Genomic DNA, 21442 nt, shown 5'->3' with positions numbered 1-21442 from the left:
AACAACTACCCCAGGGAGCACTTGGGTGGCTCAGTCAGTTAAGATCAGCCTTTGGGGGGCCCTTGGGTGGCTCAGTGGGTTAAAGCCTCTGCCTTTGGCTCAGGGCATGATCCCAGAGTCCTGGGATAGAGGCCCACGTCAGGTTCTCTGCTCAGCAGGGAGCCGGCTCCCCTTCTCTCTCTCTCTCTCTCTCTCTCTCTCTCTCTCTGCCTGCCTCTCTGCCTATTTGTGATCTGTCAAATAAATAAAAATAAAATCTTAAAAAAAAAAAAAATCAGCCTTTGGATCTCAGAGTCCTGGAATCCAGCCCTGCCTCAGGCTCTTTGCTCAGCAGGGAGTCTGCTTCTCCCTTGTGCTCTCTCTCTCAAATAAAATCTTTAAAAATAATAAAATAAAATTTAAAAGTAGCTATATATTTTGGGGACAATTAAGGAAATCCAGTGAACTGAATATTAGCTAATATTAGGAAGTACTGTTAATTTTCTTAAGTGTGAGGGGGCACCTGGCTGACTCAGTCAGAAGAGTTTGAGATTCTTGATACTGGGGTTGGGACTTTGAGCCCTACATTATATGTAGAGATTACTTAAATTAAAAAAAAAATTTTTAATGTTTTCTTGGGGCGCCTGGGTGGCTCAGTGGGTTAAGCCTCCACCTTCGGCTCAGGTCATGATCCCAGGGTCCTGGGATCCAGCCTCGTATCAGGCTCTCTGCTCAGCGGTGAGCCTGCTTCCCCCTCTCTCTGCCTGCCTCTCTCCCTACTTGTGATCTCTATTAAATAAATAAACAACAACAACAACAACAACAACAAAAAAACCTTAAAAAAAGTTTTCTTAAGTGTGATAATGGGATTGTGGTTATGTAGGAAAAATGCTGTTTAGGAGGTGCTTCATGAAATATTTATGGATGACAGGTCATGGGGCGCCTGGGTGGCTCAGTGGGTTAAAGCCTCTGCCTTCGGCTCAGGTCATGATCCCAGGGTCCCGGGATCGAGCCCCTCGTTGGGCTCTCTGCTCAGTGGAGAGCCTGCTTCCTCCTCTCTCTGCCTGCCTCTGTGCCTACTTGTAATCCCTGTCTGTCAAATAAGTAAATAAAATCTTAAAAAAAAAGAAAGAAACAATGTGAGATAGAAATAAAAAGAAGTCTGTCACTGGCAAAGGCAAGGGGCAGACCAAATGCTGAAAGAGAGGAAAGGAAATAAGAAAATAGCAGGGGGGTGGGGAGGAAGAAAGAAAATGTTGCAACACCAACATTTTAAAAAAAATTTTAAGATTTTATTTATGGGTGCCTCAGTGCCTCAGTTGGATAAGCCGCTGCCTTTGGCTCTCAGGTCGTGATCCCAGGGTCCTAGGATTGACCGCTGGGGCTCTTTGCTTGGCGGGGAGCCTGTTTCTTCTCTCTGCCTCTGCCTGCCACTCTGACTGCTTGTTCTCTCTCTCTCTCTGACAAACAAATAAATAAAATATTTTTAAAAAATAAATAAAGATTTTATTTATTTATGTGACCAAGAGAGAGCACAAACAGGGAGAGTAGTAGACAGAGGGAGAGGGAGAAGCATGCTCCCCACTGAGCAGAGAGCCCATTGTGGGGCTCCATACCAGGGGATCATGACCTGGACCAAAGGCAGATGCTTAATCAACTGAGCCACCGAGGAATCCTCAAAAAGAAAAAAAAAAATTTTAAAGATTTCATTTATTTATTGGACAGAGAAGGAAAGCAAGAGAGGGAATACAAGCAGCAGTAGTGGGAGAGGGAGAAGCAGGCTTCCCATGGAGCAGAGAACCCAATGTGGGGCCACCCAGCACCTCCAAAAAATTTTTTTAAGTTTTATTCATTTGAGTAATCTCTACACCCAATATGTAGCTCAAACTCACAACCCTGAGATCAAGAGTTGCATGCTCTTCTGACCGAGCCAGCCAGGTGCCCCAGGACACCACCATTTCAAATCAAACTAAGGAGCAGGCTTACTATGAGGCCTGTGCAGAAGATCAAATTAACCTCAAGATTTCGCACATGGTGGGGTGCCTGGGTGGCTCAGTTGATTAAATGTTTGCCTTCGGCTCAGGTCATGATCCTGAGGTCCTGGGATTGAGCCCAGAGTCAGGTTCCCTGCTCTGCCAGGGAGTCTGTTGCCCCTCTCCCTCTGGGTCCATCTGTTCCCCCACTCATGGTCTCTCTCTCTCTCTCTCTCTCTCTCCCTTCGTCTCTCAAATAAATAAAATCTTAAAAATAAATAAAGTCTAAAAAAAAAAGATTTTGCACTTGGGTCGTTTAGACTCCAAAGACCCTGAGAGCTCAGGTGGAAGTGAGTAGCTATCCATGTGGAAGGCAAAACAAATATCAAATAAAAGTTGATAAATAGGGGCACCTGGCTAAGTCGTTTAAGCATCTGCCTTGGGCTCAGGTCATGATCCCAGGGTCCTGGGATCCAGCCACATATCAGGCTCCCTGCTCAGCGGGGAGCAGGCTTCTCTCCCTCTCCCTCTGCCACTCCCCCTGCTTGTATTCTCTCTCTCTCATAATTTATTTATTTATTTATTCATTTATAATAATATATATATTATATATTTATTTATACAAATAATTATATTTATTTATATTATTATAAATTATATAATGTATAATATAATATCATTATTTAACAATATAAATAATAAATAAATAAAATCATTTAAAATTTTTATTTTTATTTATTTATTTTTTTAAAAATCGTTAAAAATTTTTTGATAAAATAATGTCATCCTTTACTAACAATAGCATGGCTTCTCCTAGGGCTGGGCAATAGCTGTAATCAGCTTTGAAAGAGAAAGATGTGATGCACTTAATAGCAATACCTGATAATTTTATGAATCAGTAAATTCCTCTCAGAAGGGGAAAAAAGAGAATGAGTTTGCCTAGAGCCATAAAACAACCTGACATGGGGAGATGACTCCAAAAAGGCAGCAAACTAAAGACTCATCCCATGATTGGCAATCCCCAAAGTTAGTGTCAATTTTTATTTTATTTTTTTTAATGATTTTATTTATTTATTTGACAGGGAGAGAGAGATTACAAGTAGGCAGAGAGGCAGGCAGAGAGAGGGAGGGAAGCAGGCTCCCCGCTGAGCAGAGAGTCTGATGCAGGGCTCAATCCCAGGACCCCGGGATCATGATCTGAGTCGAAGGCAGAGGCTTTAACCTACTGAGCCACTCACCCCTCAATTTGTATTTTAGATCTCATGGGTTTCCTATCCTTTTCCATTCTCAAATGTCTGGAAATCTTGCTATACTTTGTTTCCAGTAAGAAGAAAATGGCAGAATCCCAGATTCCCCTCATGGGCACAAGGTGGTGAAGGCGTAAGATAAGCACACTTGAGAATGACCATCTTTAATGCTTTATATTGTTGCACAAAATAGGGTGCAATCCCAATGTTCTCAGGAGACAGGCAAGTTATGTAATGGGGAGAAAGAAGGCAACAGGAAGCTGAAAAGATGATAAAACTGGAGAGTACAGGACCCATCAATAAGGAATGACCACTACTCAGGGCCAGAATTTCTGCCTTCAGAATTGTGAACTCACTGTTGATAGAGTTTCCAGCTTAAAATCTAAATCTTTATTGAAAATGTCTGATATTAGGGGCACCTGGATGGCTCAGTCGGTGAAGTGTCTGCCTTCGGCTCAGGTCATGATCCGAGGGTCTCGGGATAGAGCCCGCATTGGGCTCCCTGCTCAGTGGGGAGCCTCCTTCCTCCTCTGCCTCTCCCCCTGCTTAAGCTCTCTCAGTCTCTGTCAAACAAATAAATAAAATCTTAAAAAAAAAAAAAAAAGAAAGAAAGAAAATGTCTGATATTAGAGCACCTGGGTGGTGCAGTTGGTTAAGGATCCAACTCTTTGGTTTCAGCTCAGGTCATGATATCAGGGTCCTCAGATTGAGTCCCGTATCAGGATCCATGCTGAGTGCAGAGTCCGTTCTCCTTCCTCGTCCCCACCCCACCCGGCTTGTGCTCTCTCTCTCTCTTTCTCCCTAAAAATAAATCTTAAAAGAGAAAAAGAAAATGTTATTTAACACAGTGAGTAGGCCCGCCAAAGGGAAAAAAAAATACTCAGCCAGATATAGCTATGGGGATCCGATTTTCAACCTCTAGTTAAGATAAATGTCCAAAAAAGGGGCGTCTGGGTGGCTCAGTCATTAAGCATCTGCCTTTGGCTCAGGTCATGATCCCAGGGTTCTGGGATTCAGCCCCACACCAGGATCCCTGCTCCACAGGAAGCCTGCTTCTCCCTCTCCCACTCCCTCTGCTTGTGTTCCCTCTCTCACTGTCTCTCTCTGACAAATAAATAAAATCTTTTTTTTTTTTTTAAGATATATGTCCAAAATATTCACTGCTGTAGTTAAGTATATAGTAAGACTGGAAACAATCTAAATTCCAACAATAAAAGATTGAATTAGTTGAATGATGTTAAAATAATGTTATATAAACATCCACACAGATGGAATCAACTTCAAAATAGATGGGTTAAAGGAACTAATGTTAGATCCAAAAGAGGGCCTACACTATGCTCCCCTATAAAGCGGGGAAGGGGGACAAAAGGAACAATTTAATATAGAAATAAGAGCTGGGGGCTTGACTACACAAAGAATAGTATCCTATTAAGAATGTTACAATCTGGGGGGCGCCTGGGTGGCTCAGTGGGTTAGAGCCTCTGCCTTCGGCTCGGGTCGTGATCCCAGGGTCTTGGGATCCAGGCCCACGTCGGGCTCTCTGCTCTGCGGGGAGCCTGCTTCCTCCTCTCTCTCTGCCTGCCTCTTTGCCTACTTGTGATCTCTGTCAAATGAATAAATAAAATCTTAAAAAAAAAAAAAAAAAAAGAATGTTACAATCTGGGCTCCTGGGTGGCTCAGTGGGTTAAGCCGCTGCCTTCGGCTCAGGTCATGATCTCAGGGTCCTGAGAGCGAATCCCGCATCGGGCTCTCTGCTCAGCAGGGAGCCTGCTTCCTCCTCTCTCTCTGTCAAATAAATAAATAAAATCTTAAAAAAAAAAAAAAAAAAGACCCTGGGTGGCTCAGTGGCTTAAGCCTCTGCCTTCAGCTCAGGTCATGATCTCAGGGTTCTGGGATCGAGTCCTACATTGGGCTCTCTGCTCGGCAGGGAGCCTGCTTCCTCCTCACTCTCTCTCTGCCTGCCTCTCTGTCAAATAAATAAAATCTTAAAAAAAAAAAAAAAAGAATGTTACAGTCTGGAGCACCTGAGTGGCTCAGTTGGTTAAGTGTCCTACTTGTGATTTCAGTTCAGGTGGTGATAGTCCTGTGTCAGGCTCCATGCTCAGTGGGGAGTTTGCTTTAAAGAGTCTCTCCCTCTGCCCCTCCCCTCTCTCTACAATAAACAAATAAATCTTTATTTTAAAAATGTTGCAATCTGGGGGCACCTGGGTGGCTCAATGGGTTAGAGCCTCTGCCTTCAGCTCAGGTCACGATCCCAGAGTCCTGGGATCGAGCCCCGAATCAGGCTCTCTGCTCTGTGAGGAGTCGGCTTCCTCCTCTCTCTGCCAGCCTCTCTGCCTACTTGTGATCTCTGTCAAACAAACAAAATCTTTAAAAAAAAGTTGCAATCTGGGGCACCTGGCCAGCTCTGTTGGTGGAGCATGCAACTCTTGATCTCTGGGCTGTGAGTTCAACCCACACTGGCCATAAAGCTCACTTTAAAAAATTAAAAATTTTAGAAGATTTTTAATTCATTTATTAAGTAATCTCTACACCCAATGTGGGGCTTGAACTCACAACCCTGAGATCAAGAGTTGCACATTCTACCAACTGCGGCAGCCAGGCACCCTTTTTTAAATTTTTTATTTTTTTTAAAGATTTTATTTATTTATTTGACAGAGAGAGACACAGGGACAGAGGGAACACAAGCAGGGGGAGTGGGAGAGGGAGAAACAGGCTTCCGGCTGAGCAGGGAGCCAGAGGCAGGGCTTGACTCCAGGACCCCGAGACCATGACCTGAGGTGAAGGCAGACAATTAACTGACTGAGGCACCCAGGTGCCCCTCAGATACCCCTTTAAACAAAGTTTTTTAAAATATTACAGGATGCCTGGCTGGCTCAGTCAGAAGAGCACAGGACTCTTCATCTTAGGGTTATAAATTCAAGCCCTATATTAGGTATAGACATTACTTAAATAAAACTTTAAAAAGTTACAATCTTCTCCCAAAGTAAATGTATTACTTTCAGCTCTTAAAAAGTTGGGCGCCTGGGTGGCTTAGTGGGTTAAGCCTCTGCCTCTGGCTGGGGTCACGATCCCAGAGTCCTGGGATCCAGCCCATTGTCAGGCTCCCTGCTCAGCGGGGGAAGCCTGCTTCTCTATCTCCCTTTGCCCCTCTCCCCTGCTGGTGCTCTCTCTTGCTTACTCTCTGTCAAATAAACCAATAAAGAGGGGCACCTGGGTGGCTCAGCGGGCTAAGCCTCTGCCTTCAGCTCAGGTCCTGGTCTCTGGGTCCTGGGATCAAGCCCCGCATTGGACTCTCTGCTCAATGAGGAGCCTGCTTCCCCCTCTCTCTCTGCCTGCCTACTTACGATCTCTCTGTCAAATAAATAAATAAAATCTTAAAAAAATATAAAAATAAAAACATTCAGGGACGCCTGGGTGGCTCAGTTGGTTAAGCAGCTGCCTTTGGCTCAGGTCATGATCCCAGCGTCCTGGGATCGAGTCCCATATCAGGCTCCTTGCTTGGCAGGGAGCCTGCTTCTCCCTCTGCCTCTGCCTGCCATTCTGTCTGCCTGTGCTTGCTCTCTCGCCCTCTCTCTCTCTGATAAATAAATAAAATCTTAAAAAAAAAAAACATTCAGAGCACAGGGAAAACAGGGGAGTCCTTCCCCCATTAAAAAAAAAATAAATCAATAAATAATCTTTTTAAAAAAATAAACAGGGATATGCCGGTGTCTCACTCATTAAGCAACTGCCTTCAGCTCAGGTCATGATCCCAGGGTCCTGGGATTGAGCCCCGCATTGGACTCCCTGCACCGTGGGGAGCCTCCTCCTCCCTCTCCCACTCGCCCTGCTTGTATTCCCTGTCTCGCTGTGTCTCTGTCAGGTAACTAAATAAAATCTTGGATAAATAAATAAATGGGGGCACCTGGGTGGCTCAGTGGTTAAGCCTCTGCCTTCGGCTCAGGTCATGATCCCAGGGTCCTGGGATCGAGCCCCACATCGGGCTCTCTGCTCAGCGGGGAGCCTGCTTCCTCCTCTCTCTCTGCCTGCCTCTCTGCCTACTTGTGGTCTCTGTCTGTCAAATAAATAAATAAAATCTTTAAAAAAAAAATAAATAAAAAATAAAAAAAATAAATAAATGAACTAATAAATTCTAGGAAGACCTCAAGCATTTATTTGGTATAACTCACCTCAGGGGAAGGTCATAGACACAATATAGCCAACGAAAAACGCTCCTTCCTTGTTCTTCACGCCCCAAACCCCTGTGGGTTTCACCTCAGAAACATCTCTCAAACCCACTCTTTCCTCTAGCCCATCTCCCCAACTTCAGCCTCATTTTCTGCTTTCAGGCTCTTGCACGGTAACTCAGGTTCAAAAACTCCTGAAGTTTCATCCTACCCCTTTTCCCAACTCTTAGCCTCAGCAAAACCACTGTTTCTGCCTGCAGTCCATTGGGTTAAGAGCACAGAATCAGGAGCCAGACAGCCTGAGTCTGAATCCTTACTGAACCACTTCCTGTTTCAGTTTCCCTTACCTCTACAATTGGAATAATAGTACCTACCTTATAGGGTTGCTCTGAAGATTATAGAAGCTGTAAATTTAAAACACCCTGAGCCCAGCACAAAATAAATGCTAAATGTTGGCTGAAATTATTTACCAACTGGGCAACTCCTACGTATCCTGAGGCACAGCCCAGACCTAGCTCATTTTCCCAGTGACACCATCATCCCTTCCTTGGTTCCCCCACTGCTGGATCCATGTCTTTATTGTGGTCCTTTTTACAGATTCATAATAATCTGTTTATGTCTGTCTGCTTCACTAGATCTTGCAGGTCACTAACAGTGGGGATGGTCTTACTCATCTTTGTAGGCTCAGCACCCAGAATACAGGATTTCCTCAATAAACAATTTCCTAGAAAACCAATCCAGCCCCACTGGGAGGCCCGTGATTCCCAAACACGCAATGGAACTTTTTGACCCTGTAACCAAGCATACGTGCCTCTCCTGGCTCCTCTCCCCGTTCTACTTGGTAAATCCATTCTTTCTTTTTTTTTTTTGGTTTGTTTTGTTCTCCTTATACTTTTCATGCTCCAGGGCCAAGAGGTAGTTGAAATGTCACTTTTCCTGTGAAGTCATCTTTGACCCCTTCTACCCTGCCCACTTAGTTCTAGGTTTCTATCCCTCTGGCATTTTATAGCCTCTATCTTTTTTTTGTTTGTTTGTTTGTTTTTGTTTTGTTTTTATTTTTTAAAGATTTTATTTATTTATTTGAAAGAGAGACAGTGAGAGAGAACATGAGTGAGGAGAAGGTCAGAGGGAGAAGCAGACTTCCCAGGGAGCTGGGAGCCTGATGTGGGACTCGATCCTGGAACTCCAGGATCATGGCCTGAGCCGAAGACAGTCGTCCAACCAACTGAGCCACCCAGGCGCCCCTATAGCCTCTATCTTTATTAACTAGTTTTCTTGAATATCTTTTTCCTCTCCTCAGCAGATCGCTGAGAATCTGATGTGTGACACCGTGCATGGCCTAGAGTGAATCAGGGGCCATCAATTCTAGCTGTGTTATCATAGTCACCCACCTATTTTCTTTTTCTTTTTTTTTAAGATTTTATTTATTTGACATAGAGAGAGAGGTCACAAGTAGGCAGAGAGGCAGGCAGAGGGGGCGGGGGAAGCAGGCTCCCTGCTGAGCAGAGAGCCCAATGTGGGGCTCAATCCCAGGACTCTGAGACCATGACCCGAGCCAAAGGCAGAGGCTTAACCCACTGAGCCATCCAGGTGTCTCGACCCACCAGTTTCCTTAAAAATACTAATTTGTGGGGGCGCCTAAGTGGCTCAGATAGTTAAGCATCCAACTCTTGATCTCAGCTCAGGTCTTGATCTCAGGGTGGCAAGTTCAAGTTCCACACTGGGCTCCACACTGGGCATAGAGCCTACTTTAAACAAAACTGATTTGTAGAGCCCCATCCTTAAGAGTCTCATTCAATAGATTTTTTTAAAACAATTTTATAAAGATTTATTTATCTATTTGAGAGACAGAGAGCGAGCAAGAGAAAGAGCAGAGGAAGGAGGCAGAGGGAGAGAATATCCAAGCAAACTCTCACTGATCAAGGGACTCAGTCTCATTAGCCATGAGATCAGGATCTGAACCAAATCAAGGCTTGGATGCTTAACTGACTGAGCCACCCAGGCAGCCCCTCATTCAATAGATTTAAGGCCAAACTCTAAATTATTCTCACCCTGAGGGGCACCTGGGTGGCTCAGTTGGTTAAGCATCTGCCCTTGGCTTAGGTCATGATCCCAGGGTTCTGGGATCAAGCCCTGCGTAGGGCTCCCTGCTCAGCAGAGAGCCTGCTTCTCCCTCTCCTTCTGCCTGGCACTCTGCCTACGTGTGCTCTCTATCTCTCTATCAAATAAACAAATAAAATCTTTTTTTTTTTTTTAAAGATTTTATTTATTTATTTGACAGACAGAGATCACAAGTAGGCAGAGAGGCGGGCAGAGAGAGAGAGGAGGAAGCAGGCTCTGTGCTGAGCAGAGAGCCCGATGCGGGACTCGATCCCAGGACCCTGAGATCATGACCTGAGCCGAAGGCAGCGGCTTAACCCACTGAGCCACCCAGGCGCCCCACAAATAAAATCTTTTTAAAAATTTAAATTATTCTTATCCTGAAACTAATAACACACAGTATATTAAATAATTTGAATTTTAAAAATTACTCTGAATTATTACTCTGATTACAGTCTAAATTATTACTCTGATTATACTCTAAATTACTACTCTGATAGCTAATGGGCAGCCAGGATTAAGAACCTCTGTAGTAGATATGAAAACTTATGCTAAAGACCTGTATCCTCATTGACCGGATCACAGTAGAGATCCATTCCAGTAGTCTGAACCAATTCTGAAGGTTCCTCCCACTTAAGAAACATAGGGACATATGGTGTCTTCCTTACTGACACTCTGGTTTACTATAAAACGGATACACTTTGGAGGGTCTATGGAAGGGCAGCAAAAGTAGTACAGTGTGCTGGGCCCAACCAAGGTAATGGCACGGGTGAACAGAGACCAGAGGAAAAAAAAAGCTTTATTTGGACGGAGAGGTGGAGAATGAGAAGGACCTAAGCCAGCCTACTAAGCTAAGGAGTGAGATTCCAATGGCAAGCAGAGCTTATCTACCAAATGGACTCCACCTCCTGGCAGCCTTACAGTTCATACCACCAATAAAAGCTGCTAGGAAATCTATGTGCCATTAAATCACCAAAGTGTGCCAGCCACATTACAAAAATGGCACAGATTCTTTTTTCCATAATTAAATTTCCACAACACCTCCCAACTGCAAGTATTACAAAAGATTAAAAAAAAAATCACATTTTACAGATCTTAAACTCATCTTCAGAGTTTAGCTCCAAGGCTCACCATCTTCAAAAAACAGTTCTCCTGCTAAACTTGTCAGCTAAAAGTTCTATCCAAGTAGTGAGAAGATGGTCTTTGCTGGCCCATAGTAATTCTTTTCCCATTTTCCCTAGCTAGTTAGGGCTGAACAGCAGAGTAAGGCTCAGATTGGGAGATGAGGAAGAAGGGGCACAAGGGCTAATTTTCCCCAGTACAAGATGGCGTCTGAAGCTTGATGGGAGAGCAGAACTGGAGAGGCTTGAGGGAAGGGTCCAGGCCCTGTATTCAGTCAGAGTCACTGCTGGAAGAGGAGGAGGAGGAGGAGGAATGCTGTAACGGGAAAGGGGAAAGGAGACAGCCATCAGATCCAACGACCTTTGATCACTCCATGGGACATTCTCTGGTGCTCTCTACCCCTCCACCCAAGCACTCTTGCTTCCTAAGTTCAGGTGTCTTGAAACAGACTGTCCCTTACACAGCAAAAGCAAACATATCCCTTAGCAGTGAACATACAGGAATGGATTATACCCTCCTGAATCGGTACACAAAACTTAATACTGCATTGGGAGCATGTTTCTAACTTTCTTTACCCGAGCCAGTGCCTAGGCAAGAAATAAATTACAAGTGCTAGTATAGTATAGTGCTAGGAGACAGCTGCTACCTTGCAAATGCTTACTGACAGGCTGCATGGAAAGTTCATGTAGCTATGGGTCTAAGACAAGTGAGTAGAACCAGCATCTGGGTGCCCACTAGCTCTACTTCTTCCTAAGCCCCAAATGGGAGACAGTGAGGAAGGTGGGAGAAAAAGTGGGGAGACTACTAACCAAGGTTCTTTACATGCACACTCCCATCAACAGTCAACAAAAACATTTTTTAGTCTCTCCAGAATAATTTCACTCCCCATTCAACCTCATTTTTCCTTTTCCTCAAACTTCTACCAAAGATCCAGAACCAGGAAGTAATGCCCAAAGCCCTAAAGCAAATAAACACTAGGCAATAAAATGTAAATCAAGGCCTCCTCAAGATCCAGGCTGGTTCTATCCTTTCAGAGTTGTCCTGAGAGCTACTTGTTAATTAACACTCTTCTAAAATGAAGAGACTCGCCTTGTCTTGGGTTGACACTAAGAATGCCCTGGGTGGTAGGAAACAAAGGTCCTGTAATTAACACAAAACCTTGAGAACACTGAAGGTGGGTGTGTCTAACTTGCTAAAACAAGCATCTGGGAATGGGAGTGGAGCAAAAGTTTGGGGAGAGCATAGACAGACAGGAAAGGCTTTTGATTCTGCTATCTATTCCAAGGCTCAGCATAGCCCCTCCTTGATAGAAGGCCCGATTAGCCTAATATTTCAAGGTTATCAGATTCTTACCAGTAGAATCTTTATGAAGAAGAACCATCTACCAGAGCAACACAATGGCTGCTCTATGTCCTCAGACTGCCAATCCCCCTCGCCCACTCCCGCTAGCCTAGTCTCTCTGTAGGGGCACCTCTTCCCAGCCAGGCTCTGGAGGGCACTAACCTTGCCATGCTTGTGGTGTTTGTGCATCTTTTTATGAGCTTTCTTCATTTTCTTCCGCATCTTCTTGTCCATCACCATTCCTGGTCCCACCATGCCGAGTGCCACGGGATTCACAAGAGGCATGCCAGGAGCAGGTGGCGGGTAGGGAGGTGGGTATGGACCTAGGGGTTGGCATCCTGGATACCTAGGCTGAGGCACAGGATTAAGGGGCCCACCTGGGGGGAAAGCTGGATTCCCCTGGGGAACTCCTGGGGGAGTTGGAAAGGGGCCTGGAGGATAGGCAGGATTGACAGGTGGTGGTGGATGGGCAGGACTGGAACCTTCAGGGTACCCCACGTTAGGGGGATATGGATTTGGTCCTGGCTGCCCTGGTGAAGAAGCAAAGAATAACTTGATATTAGAACAGCTCAGAGCCTCTGACAACAAACAAGGACAAAAAAAGAAGGGAATTCGGCTTCTCACTCAATACTTAAAGGGAAATGCAAAGGTGAGGAAGGAAAATGAGGCGGAGGGGAGACAAACCTGCAGAGCAGAGGAAAGGTAAGAAGGGCTCTGGCAGGGCTGGTGAGAAAAGGAGGCAGTGAAATCTAAGGAAAGAACAGCATTGATCAGCTGTGGTTTGCTTCAGCGGGTGAGAGAGGGGGAGGAAAAACGGACAGAAACTTTCTATTGTGGGGCTCAACTGAAAAGGGGCTGCGATGGGAAAAGAGATTCCCCAAATACCTACCGGCATTGGGATTCCACATCTCCAGGTGCTTCCTCCAGCCTGTGGAGAAAGAAAGGAAGGCAAAAAGCTGATGGCGCACAGGTGGGCAGGGAATTTAAAGACCGAGCCCCAAACCAGCGCCTCTCGGAGAGACTCGGAGAACTACCACGACCGCCACATAAATGTTTTTTCCCACCCATTCCTTTGCCCTCAGTACTTATTTCGCGGCCCCCCCCCACCTTCCTAACTACCGCGATCTAGCTCCCAGGGCCCCTCTCGCCACAGCTGGAGGTCTCTAACTCCTCTGAAGAAGGGCAGAGTTCGCGAATCTCACTGTCCTCATCCCTCACCTCCCTTTCCGTGACTGAGTCCGGAAGACTTTCACCATCCGCAAGCTACGGGAGGATCTTAAACAATTTCATAGCCCGCACCCCGGGAGTGGGGGAGAGAGACAGGACCCTCACCGCAGGCTAGAAGGACCTGCCTCTCGGCGAAACGGAGAAGGCGTTCAGGAAAGATTCTCAACCGCTTCTTTATGTAGACACACCCCCTTCCACCTTCAAAACGCCAAATGGAGATCCCGCGTCCTAGCTGCGAACGGACCCCTGACCTAGGGTCGAGGAAAGGAGGAAATTGGGGAAACCAGATGCCCCGTCACCTTCACACCACAGCCTGGGCTTGACTCATCCTCTGTTCTCACTTCCTGGTCACCCCTCCCAACTAGGCTACAACACCCGCCTCTGCTACCGCCTAATTGGCCATCGCTTGGCCTTTCGGCGTAGTGATTGGAGAATATCTTCGTCAATCACTCTAGTCCCAGCTAGGCTGGAGAACAACGGTTGCAATAGGGGCGGAGCGGGGCTCTGCAGGGGACTAGGAGGGTGCAGCGAAGTGGGCGGGCCGGAAATCCCTGGGGGCGGGGCCAAGAGCGATCTAGGAGAGGGAGGAGCCAGTTTCTGGGCAAAATCCTTTGGAAGGCGACTAGGACGCTCAGCTTGTGCTCTCTGAGCTGCTCCTCGCTTGGTAGGTGCGATACGTTGTGAAGTGAAAAACTCACCGTGGTCAGTATTGCAACACGGATATATTCAGAGGGTTTAAGAGAGGGCGGAGAGCTGCTGAGTCCCAACCCCACACCTCAATTTCACCACCTTCCCCCTATCCCCCGTGGAAAGTAAAGAAACATTCTTGGGGGTGGGCGCCTGGGTGGCTTAGTGGGTTAAGCCGCTGCCTTCGGCTCAGGTCATGATCTCAGGGTCTTGGGATCGAGTCCCGCATCGGGCTCTCTGCTCAGCAGGGAGCCTGCTTCCCTCTCTTTCTCTCTGCCTGCCTCTCCGTCTACTTGTAATTTCTCTCTGTCAAATAAATAAACAAAATCTTAAAAAAAAAAAGAAGATTTTATTTATTTGACACAGAGAGATCACAAGTAGGAAGAGAGAGAGGAGGAAGCAGGCTCCCTGCTAAGCAGAGAGCCTGCAGGGGCTCGACCCCCATGATCCTGAGATCATGACCTGGGCAGAAGGCAGAGGCTTAACCCACTGGGCCACCCAGGCGCCCCTATAATTCAAATTTCAAAGAATTGTACAATACATACCATATTCTCTGATCACAATGTAAAATATAAATAGAAATATCTATCTGGAAATCTAAGAAAACAAAAAGGCTTCCAGATAACTCTGGGTCAAAGAATAAACGATGATGGAAATTAAATACTTTGAACTAACCCATAATGAAAATAGATCCCAAAATTGTGGAATACAAAAAAATACGAAAAAGATAAATTTTATAGTGAGTTTATCATCTTGAATTAAGGACTTTGACAGATTTTTAAAATATTTTTTATTTTGAAATAATTTTTAGACTCACGAGAATTTGCAAAAAAACAAAAATTCCCATGTATTTACCTTTTACCAAGCATCCCCCAATGGTAATATCTTATATAACCATAATACATTTTGATGTACTTTCCTATCAGCTTTGTGCTAAATATTTGAGATGAATTATTTCCCATGTTTTCTTAAGCTCTAGGGTAATTTATATCTACACTATTTCTCTTTTTGGGAAGATTGGGTTTGAAATAAATTATTGATATGTCTGTATGGGCATAATGCCTTTTAGAAGTTAAGTATTTCAAACTATTGCTCTTTTTTTTTAATGTAAAGATTTATTTATTTGACAGACAGAGATCACAAGTAGGCAGAGAGCCAGGCAGAGAGAGAGACAGGGAAGCAGGCTCCCCGCTGATCAGAGACCCGGATGTGGGGCTCAATCCCAGGACCCTGAGATCATGACCTGAGCTGAAGACAGAGGCTTTAACCCACTGAGCCACTCAGGTGCCCCAAACTATTGCTCTTTTTTAAAGCAGTCTTAATGAGAAATTATTCATATACCATACATTCCACCCATTTAAAGTGTACGTTTCAGGGCGCCTGGATGGCTCAGTGGGTTAAGCCGCTGCTCGGGTCATGATCTTAGGGTCCTGGAATAGAGTCCCGCATTGGGCTCTCTGCTCAGCAGGGAGCCTGTTTCCCCGGCTCTCTGTTTGCCTGCCTCTCTGCCTACTTGTGATCTCTCTCTGTCAAATAAATAAATAAAATCTTAAAAAAAAATAACGTGTGCCTTTCAATAGTTTTCAACATATTAAGAGCACTGTACAACCATCACCATTATCTAATTTTAGAATATTTTTGTGCCCCCTAAAAAAAATGCCATGCCCATTAGCCTTCAAATGGGCAATCCTCATTCCCCTCCCTTTTTCTCCTCGACCCACCCCCTCAAGCTCTAAGCAAGCATTAATCAACATTCTGTCTATAAATTTGTCTATTCTTGACATTTCATATAAATGGAAAATTGTACAATATGTGGTCTTTTGCGACTGCCTTCTTCCCTTAGCATAATCCTTTCTAGGTTCATCCATGTTGTCCTATGAAAGAGTGCTTCATTCCTTTATTTTATTTATTTATTTGACAGGAAGAGATCACAAGTAGGCATAGAGGCAGGCAGAGAGAGAGACACACACGTGGAAACAGGCTCCCTGCTGAGCATAGAGCCTGATGCGGGCTCGATCACAGGACCTTGGGATCATAACCTGAGCTGAAGGCAGAGGCTTTAACCCACTGAGCCATCCAGGCACCCTGCCTCATTCCTTTTTATGAAGGAAGTACTAAATAACATTCTGCTGATTGAATATGCCACATCTTGTTGTATCCATTCATCGGATGATGGACATTTTAATTGTTTTTACTTTTTGTCTATTATAAATATTGCTGCTATGACAATTCATGTACAAATTTTTTTATCAAAAGATTTTTTTTAATGTACAAATTTTTGTGTGAGCATATGTTTTCAATCCTATTGGTTATACCAACACAATGGTGATGGTTGCACAGTGCTCTGAATTCCAGAGGAATCCCTGGGTCATACAAGTAACTCTGTGTTTCACTTTTTCAGGAACTGCCAGAATTTTTTCCAAAATAGCCACATCATTTTACGTTCCCACTAGCAATGTATGAAGGTTCCAATTTCTCCACATCTGGCACAACACTTGTTACTGTCTGTCTTTATCAGTACAGCCATCCTAGTAGGTGTGAGATGGTGTCTTTACTGGCTTTGCATTATCTTTAAGACAAATATCACAATTATTTTGACACATATGTATTCATTTTTGTTGACAAGGTAATATGTTCACTTGATTGCAAAATGTGGAAGGATAAAGAGGTATAAAGAGAAAAGTCTCCCACTCTTGTTCTTACATCTATCTTCAGCTACCTACCAATAGTCTACCACAATCCATGCACCCCTGTAGTTTCTTATATATGTTTCCACAGTTTCTTCTTTACAATTAAGCAAATACTATGTAAATGTATATCCCCCATTTAGAATATAAAAACTAGTTATGCAGAGTTTAATTTGAAGCTTTCCCCCCACTTAGTACATCTTGGAGATATTTTCATATCAGTACACAGAGTGTGTTTTGTCTTTTTCACAATTTCATTTTACTCTTTTGTATGATATACCATAATCAATTCCACCAGTCAGTGGATATTTGCATTGTTTTCAATCTTGTGCTATTAAAAACAATGTTGCAGTAAATAACCTTGTATATATGTTTTTAAATTTTTACTTTTTGTAGTTATTGATAAATTACTCTCTGTAGAGGTTATATTTATTTACATCGTCAGCACCAGTGTATGAGTGTCTATTTCCCTAAAGGCATTCAGTAAAGAAATAATCAAAATCTTGTCACTGTAGCCTGCAGTGGTCTTGCCTTACTACCTCTCTGGTCTCTTCTCACACTGTTCACTCCTAGTTTTCTACCCTCCAACCCTTAAACTTTTTCATCCCTTCAGATCTTGGTTCCTTTTGCAGGAGGGCCTTTGCCCTTACTCCCTTCAGCCTGGAATGTTCCCCATCTCTCTTCACTTAGCCTAATTAACTCCTGATCATTCATCAACTCTCAGCTCCAGAATTACTTCTCTTTTTTTTTTTTTTTCAAATTCTACTGTATAAATGAAATGTTCTTTTATTTGTTATTTTTTCTCACTTAACTGAATATTTTCTGTTCTTTCTCCTTCCTTTTTAAAAAATTTTATTTCTTTTCAGTGTCCCAGAATTCATTGTTTATGCACCAGACCCAGTGCTCCATGTAATACGTGCCCTCTTTAATACCCAACACCAGGCTCACCCAACCCCCCACCCCCGTCAGAATTACTTCTTCAGGAAACCTTTTTGACACCCTACTTAGGTGAGATTTGTATGTTGTAGCATGTGGTAGAATCTTGCCTTTCCTTTACCATATCCGTCTCAGTTTATTTTTTTTATTTTTTTAAAAGATTATTTATTTATTTATTTGACAGAGAGAGATGACAAGCAGGCAGAGAGAGGGGAGGAAGCAGGCTCCCCGCTGAGCAGAGATTCCCGATGCGGGGCTAGATCCCAGGACCCTGGGATCATGACCCGAGCCGAAGGCAGAGGCCCAACTCACTGAGCCACCCAGGCGCCCCTTAGTTTATAATCATACATGAATCAATCAATAATTACTTGATTAGTATCAGCTTTCTAAATTAGACTTCTTGAGAGCAGGGACTGTGTTCATTAACACTTAGAGCTTCACATGGTGCCTGGTACATAGGAGGGTATTAATGAAAAAGCTATTAAATGAATAACTACATGAATGAATAAATGAACAAAGAGGAATAGAGAACATGGTGGTTGTGCAGTCAGACGGCTTCGAGAGCCAAATTCTGGCTTTGCCACTTATTGTGTGACCTTGAATTAGTTAAACCCCTTAGACCATCATTCAGTTCTCTCATCTATAAAATAGTGGCAATGGTACCTACCTTGTAGGGTAGTTGAAATGAGATAAACATATATCTGTCACATAATAAGCACATATTAAGTGCTAGTATATCATGATTCTCATTAATATGATGAACGATTACTATCAGACTAGCATGATTTTAACCTCTCTGCAGGACTCTCACAGGGTACCAATGTCCTCCATGTTTATCTTCACCTATCTGCTAGCTGGGAAATTCTTCTTCTGATTTAAAATCAGATTATTCCTTTTAAGATTTTATTTATTTATTTGACAGAGAGAGATCACAAGTAGGCAGAGAGGGAGGCCGGGGGAGGGGAGCAGTCTCCCCACTGAGCAGAGAGCCTGATGCGGGGCTTGATTCCAGGATCCTGGGAGCATGACCTGAGCCAAAGGCAGAGTAAGCTTTAACCCACTGATCCAACCAGGAGCCCTTTTTTTAAGGCAGAGGGAGATTGAGAAGCAGACTCTCCGCTGAGCAGGGAGCCTGCCATGGGGCTCCATCATAGGACTCAGAGCTCATGACCTGAGCCGAAGGCAGATGGCTAACGACTGAGCCACTCAGGCGCCCCTAAACTCAGATTTTTTAAAGCCTTAAACTATGTTTTAAAAGTTCATTTCAGCTTATTCATTAAGTCAGTAATTATTTACCATACTTCTTTTTTTTTTAAGGTTTTATTTATTTGACAGATCACAAGTAGGCAGAGAGAGAGAGACTGAGAGAAAGGAGGAAGCAGGTCCCCTGCTGAGCAGAGAGCTCGAAGCGGGGCTCGATTCCAGGACCCTGGGATCATGACCCGAGCCGAAGACAGAGGCTTTAACCCATTGAGACACCCCCATATTTACCATACTTCGGTCATTCATTCATTTAGCAAGTATTTCTCAAGTCAGCTAGGTACTATTCTAAGCACTGGGGATTAAGTGAAAACAACAGAAAAAGATCCTTGCCTTTCTAAAGTAATATTGGGAGAGGCAAAATATAAATATAAAGTGTCAGACAGCAATGTATATATGCTATGGAGTGCTATGGAGAAAAAAGAATCAAGGTAAGTGTAGGTAGGTGCAAGTATTTCTAGATCCTTGTAAGCCATGGGAAAGAGTTCAGATTTTATTCTAAGTGTGAATGGAAGTCTCTGAAAGGTATTGAGCGTGGGAATGATATGATCTAATTTTTGTTTTAAACAAATCATTCGGGGGGCACCTGGGTGGCTCAGTGTGTTAAGCCTCTGCCTTTGGCTCAAGTCAGGATCTCAGGGTCCTGGGATCAAGTCCCGAATCAGGCTTTCTGCTCAGAGGGAGCCTGCTTCCCCCTCTCTCTGCCTGCCTCTCTGCCTACTTGTGATCTCTCTCTCTCCCTGTCAAATAAATAAATAAATAAATCTTTTAAAAAACAAAATCATTTGGGGCACCTGTGTGGCTCAGTCATTAAGTATCTTCCTCGGCTCAGGTCATGATCCCAGGGTCCTGGGATTGAGCCCCTCATTGGGCTGGCTCCCTGCTCCATCCCACTCTGCCCCCTTCTCATGATCTCTCTCTCGCGCTTGCTCTCTCTCAAATAAATAAATAAATAAATACAATCTTTAAAAAATAATAAAGAATATTCAGAGCCTGGTGTTTAACCAAGACTGGGGGGAAATAGGTGGCCAAGAGGCAATTATAATAGTTGGGTTCTGCCAGCCTAGGAAGAGGAGCAGTCCCCACCCATGCAACCTTAGTGGGACTGGAGAACCGACTGGATATTGGTGGGTGGGATGAGGTAGGGTCACAGAGCAGACAGAACACCTTCCTTGTTGGGCTCCTCTAGGACCAAGAGAAACTGAGTGCAGGGTGTCTGGCTGGCTAAGTCAGAAGAGCACGCAGCCCTTGATCCCAGGGTCGTGATTCTGAGCCCCATTTTGGGTGTAGAAATTGCCAGAAAAGAGAGAGAGAGAGACTTGGTGCACTTGAGGGCCAGGGAAGAGGGGAAGGCAGCCCTATTGGTGAGGGGGAGGCAGGAGCTTGGATTTCGATGTGCTTAGTTTCTCAGGTGGTGGCTGCCTATTCCAAAAGATGATGTCTTATCGAGGATTAGAGTGCTGAAGGACAGTGAAGCCTCACGGCTTGAGAGCAGACAGGCTCTGCAGAGGTTAATGCTGGAACAACTAACATGGAAAGGGGTGAGAGATCATCTCAATGTTCAGACACAACAGAAGTGTCCACTGAGCCCAGGGGCTGCACAAGACCTGTCACCATTTCTTGTTTACCCCGAATCAACTTTGCAAGCAGGGTAGGTGTTTTTACCCATATTTTATACATGATAAAATAGATTCCTAGGGTTAAGTAACTTACTCAAAGACACTAGGCTCGTTGGTCACTAACCAGGATTGTGAGGAGTCAAAGCCTTCCCACTGCTCTACTGGAGTTAGACCAGAAGGCCTCAACCCCCTGACTTAGCAAATGAGAAACCAGACACCTAGAAAGAGAATGTAACCTACCCCAAGAGCACTGTTAGAAATTAAACTGTGGGGGTAGGCGGGGTGGCGGGGGCACAGCTGGCTAGCTCAGTCAGAGGAGCATGCGACTTGATCTTGAGGTCAGGAGTTCAAGTCCCATTTTGGGTATAGAGATTACTTAAATTAATAACAAACAAACAAAAAACTCTTTAGAAAAAGAAAAGAAAAAGAAAAGAAACTGAATGAGGGCTATAAACCAGGCACCCAGCATGAAATGTCTCTGTCGGGCGTATGAAAGGGGCCTGGGTTGGGAAAGAAAAGCCAATAGAGAAGACACAAAAAGAAATGAAGGAAGAACTTCTCAGTAGAGTTCACAAGGCCTTGCCTACAGTTTTCCGCAGAACTTCCACTCTCTCTCCTCAATACACCCTACGCTTCTGCTCCCCAGGTTCCTGCAGTTTCCTCCCTCACCATGCAACACTCCACCTACTGACCCCGCCTCTCCTGGAAAACTGCTCACTGAACAGCAAGTTTCCTGTGTGCTCTGTGAGGCCTTCCTGCTCAAGCCTCAGGACCCCGGGGAAGGCCACCAGCAAGGGGAGTTGTGAGTCTCTGGGCGGCTACAGACCGGCGAGTTCATCTTTCCCCAATGACCGCCACGTGATCCCACCAAAAGTAGGCTTATGATAGTGAAGGAAAAGAAGAGAGACAGGAGGAGCCCAGGATCCCTGGAAGACAGGAAGGCCCAAGGACAGGGAGATAAAGCTGACTTTATCTCTTTCCTATGCACACCCACCCCTCAGGCCCCATTCGGGACTGCCCTATACTGGACACCCACAGAAGGATCTAGGCTACTGGCAGGTTGGAAAGGCCCTGGTGAGGCACAGCAGTCAGGCA

General features: G+C 44.6%; 1 protein-coding gene and 1 long non-coding RNA gene across 3 annotated transcripts; both read right to left on the bottom strand.

Annotated features, from left to right (window-relative positions):
* Nucleotides 1-3347: 3347 nt before the first annotated feature.
* Nucleotides 3348-5195, bottom strand: LOC309869830. The gene is made up of 2 exons (XR_014314365.1): nucleotides 3835-5195; nucleotides 3348-3762 (listed from the first exon to the last, which is right to left on the bottom strand). It is a non-coding gene; the product is annotated as an uncharacterized lncRNA (long non-coding RNA).
* Nucleotides 5196-10248: 5053 nt separating this feature from the next.
* On the bottom strand, nucleotides 10249-13523 carry PRR13 (proline rich 13). 2 transcript variants are annotated; one of them, XM_082741571.1, is made up of 4 exons: nucleotides 13264-13523; nucleotides 12821-12859; nucleotides 12094-12461; nucleotides 10249-10905 (listed from the first exon to the last, which is right to left on the bottom strand). In XM_082741571.1, the coding sequence occupies exons 2-4, from the start codon at nucleotides 12837-12839 to the stop codon at nucleotides 10861-10863; spliced, it is 432 nt and encodes a 143-aa protein (XP_082597697.1). In that variant the 5' UTR covers nucleotides 12840-12859; nucleotides 13264-13523; the 3' UTR covers nucleotides 10249-10860. The 2 variants fall into 2 exon arrangements, with proteins under 2 accessions (XP_082597697.1, XP_082597698.1); XM_082741572.1 differs by having other exon boundaries at nucleotides 13458-13514.
* Nucleotides 13524-21442: the final 7919 nt, after the last annotated feature.

The sequence above is a fragment of the Mustela nivalis genome (genome assembly GCF_964662115.1).
Source record: "Mustela nivalis genome assembly, chromosome: 7".
In the NCBI taxonomy this organism is placed as follows: domain Eukaryota; kingdom Metazoa; phylum Chordata; class Mammalia; order Carnivora; family Mustelidae; genus Mustela; species Mustela nivalis.
Note: the sequence above shows the minus strand (reverse complement) of the source record. Positions and strands in the feature narration are given on the sequence as shown.

What these genes read in the sequence shown, in the direction of transcription:
- PRR13 (XM_082741571.1), bottom strand. An exon ending in AACACCACAAGCATGGCAAG is followed by an intron (nt 10,906 to 12,093) that starts GTTAGTGCCCTC and finishes TTCCCGTTACAG; the next exon opens with CATTCCTCCTCCTCCTCCTC.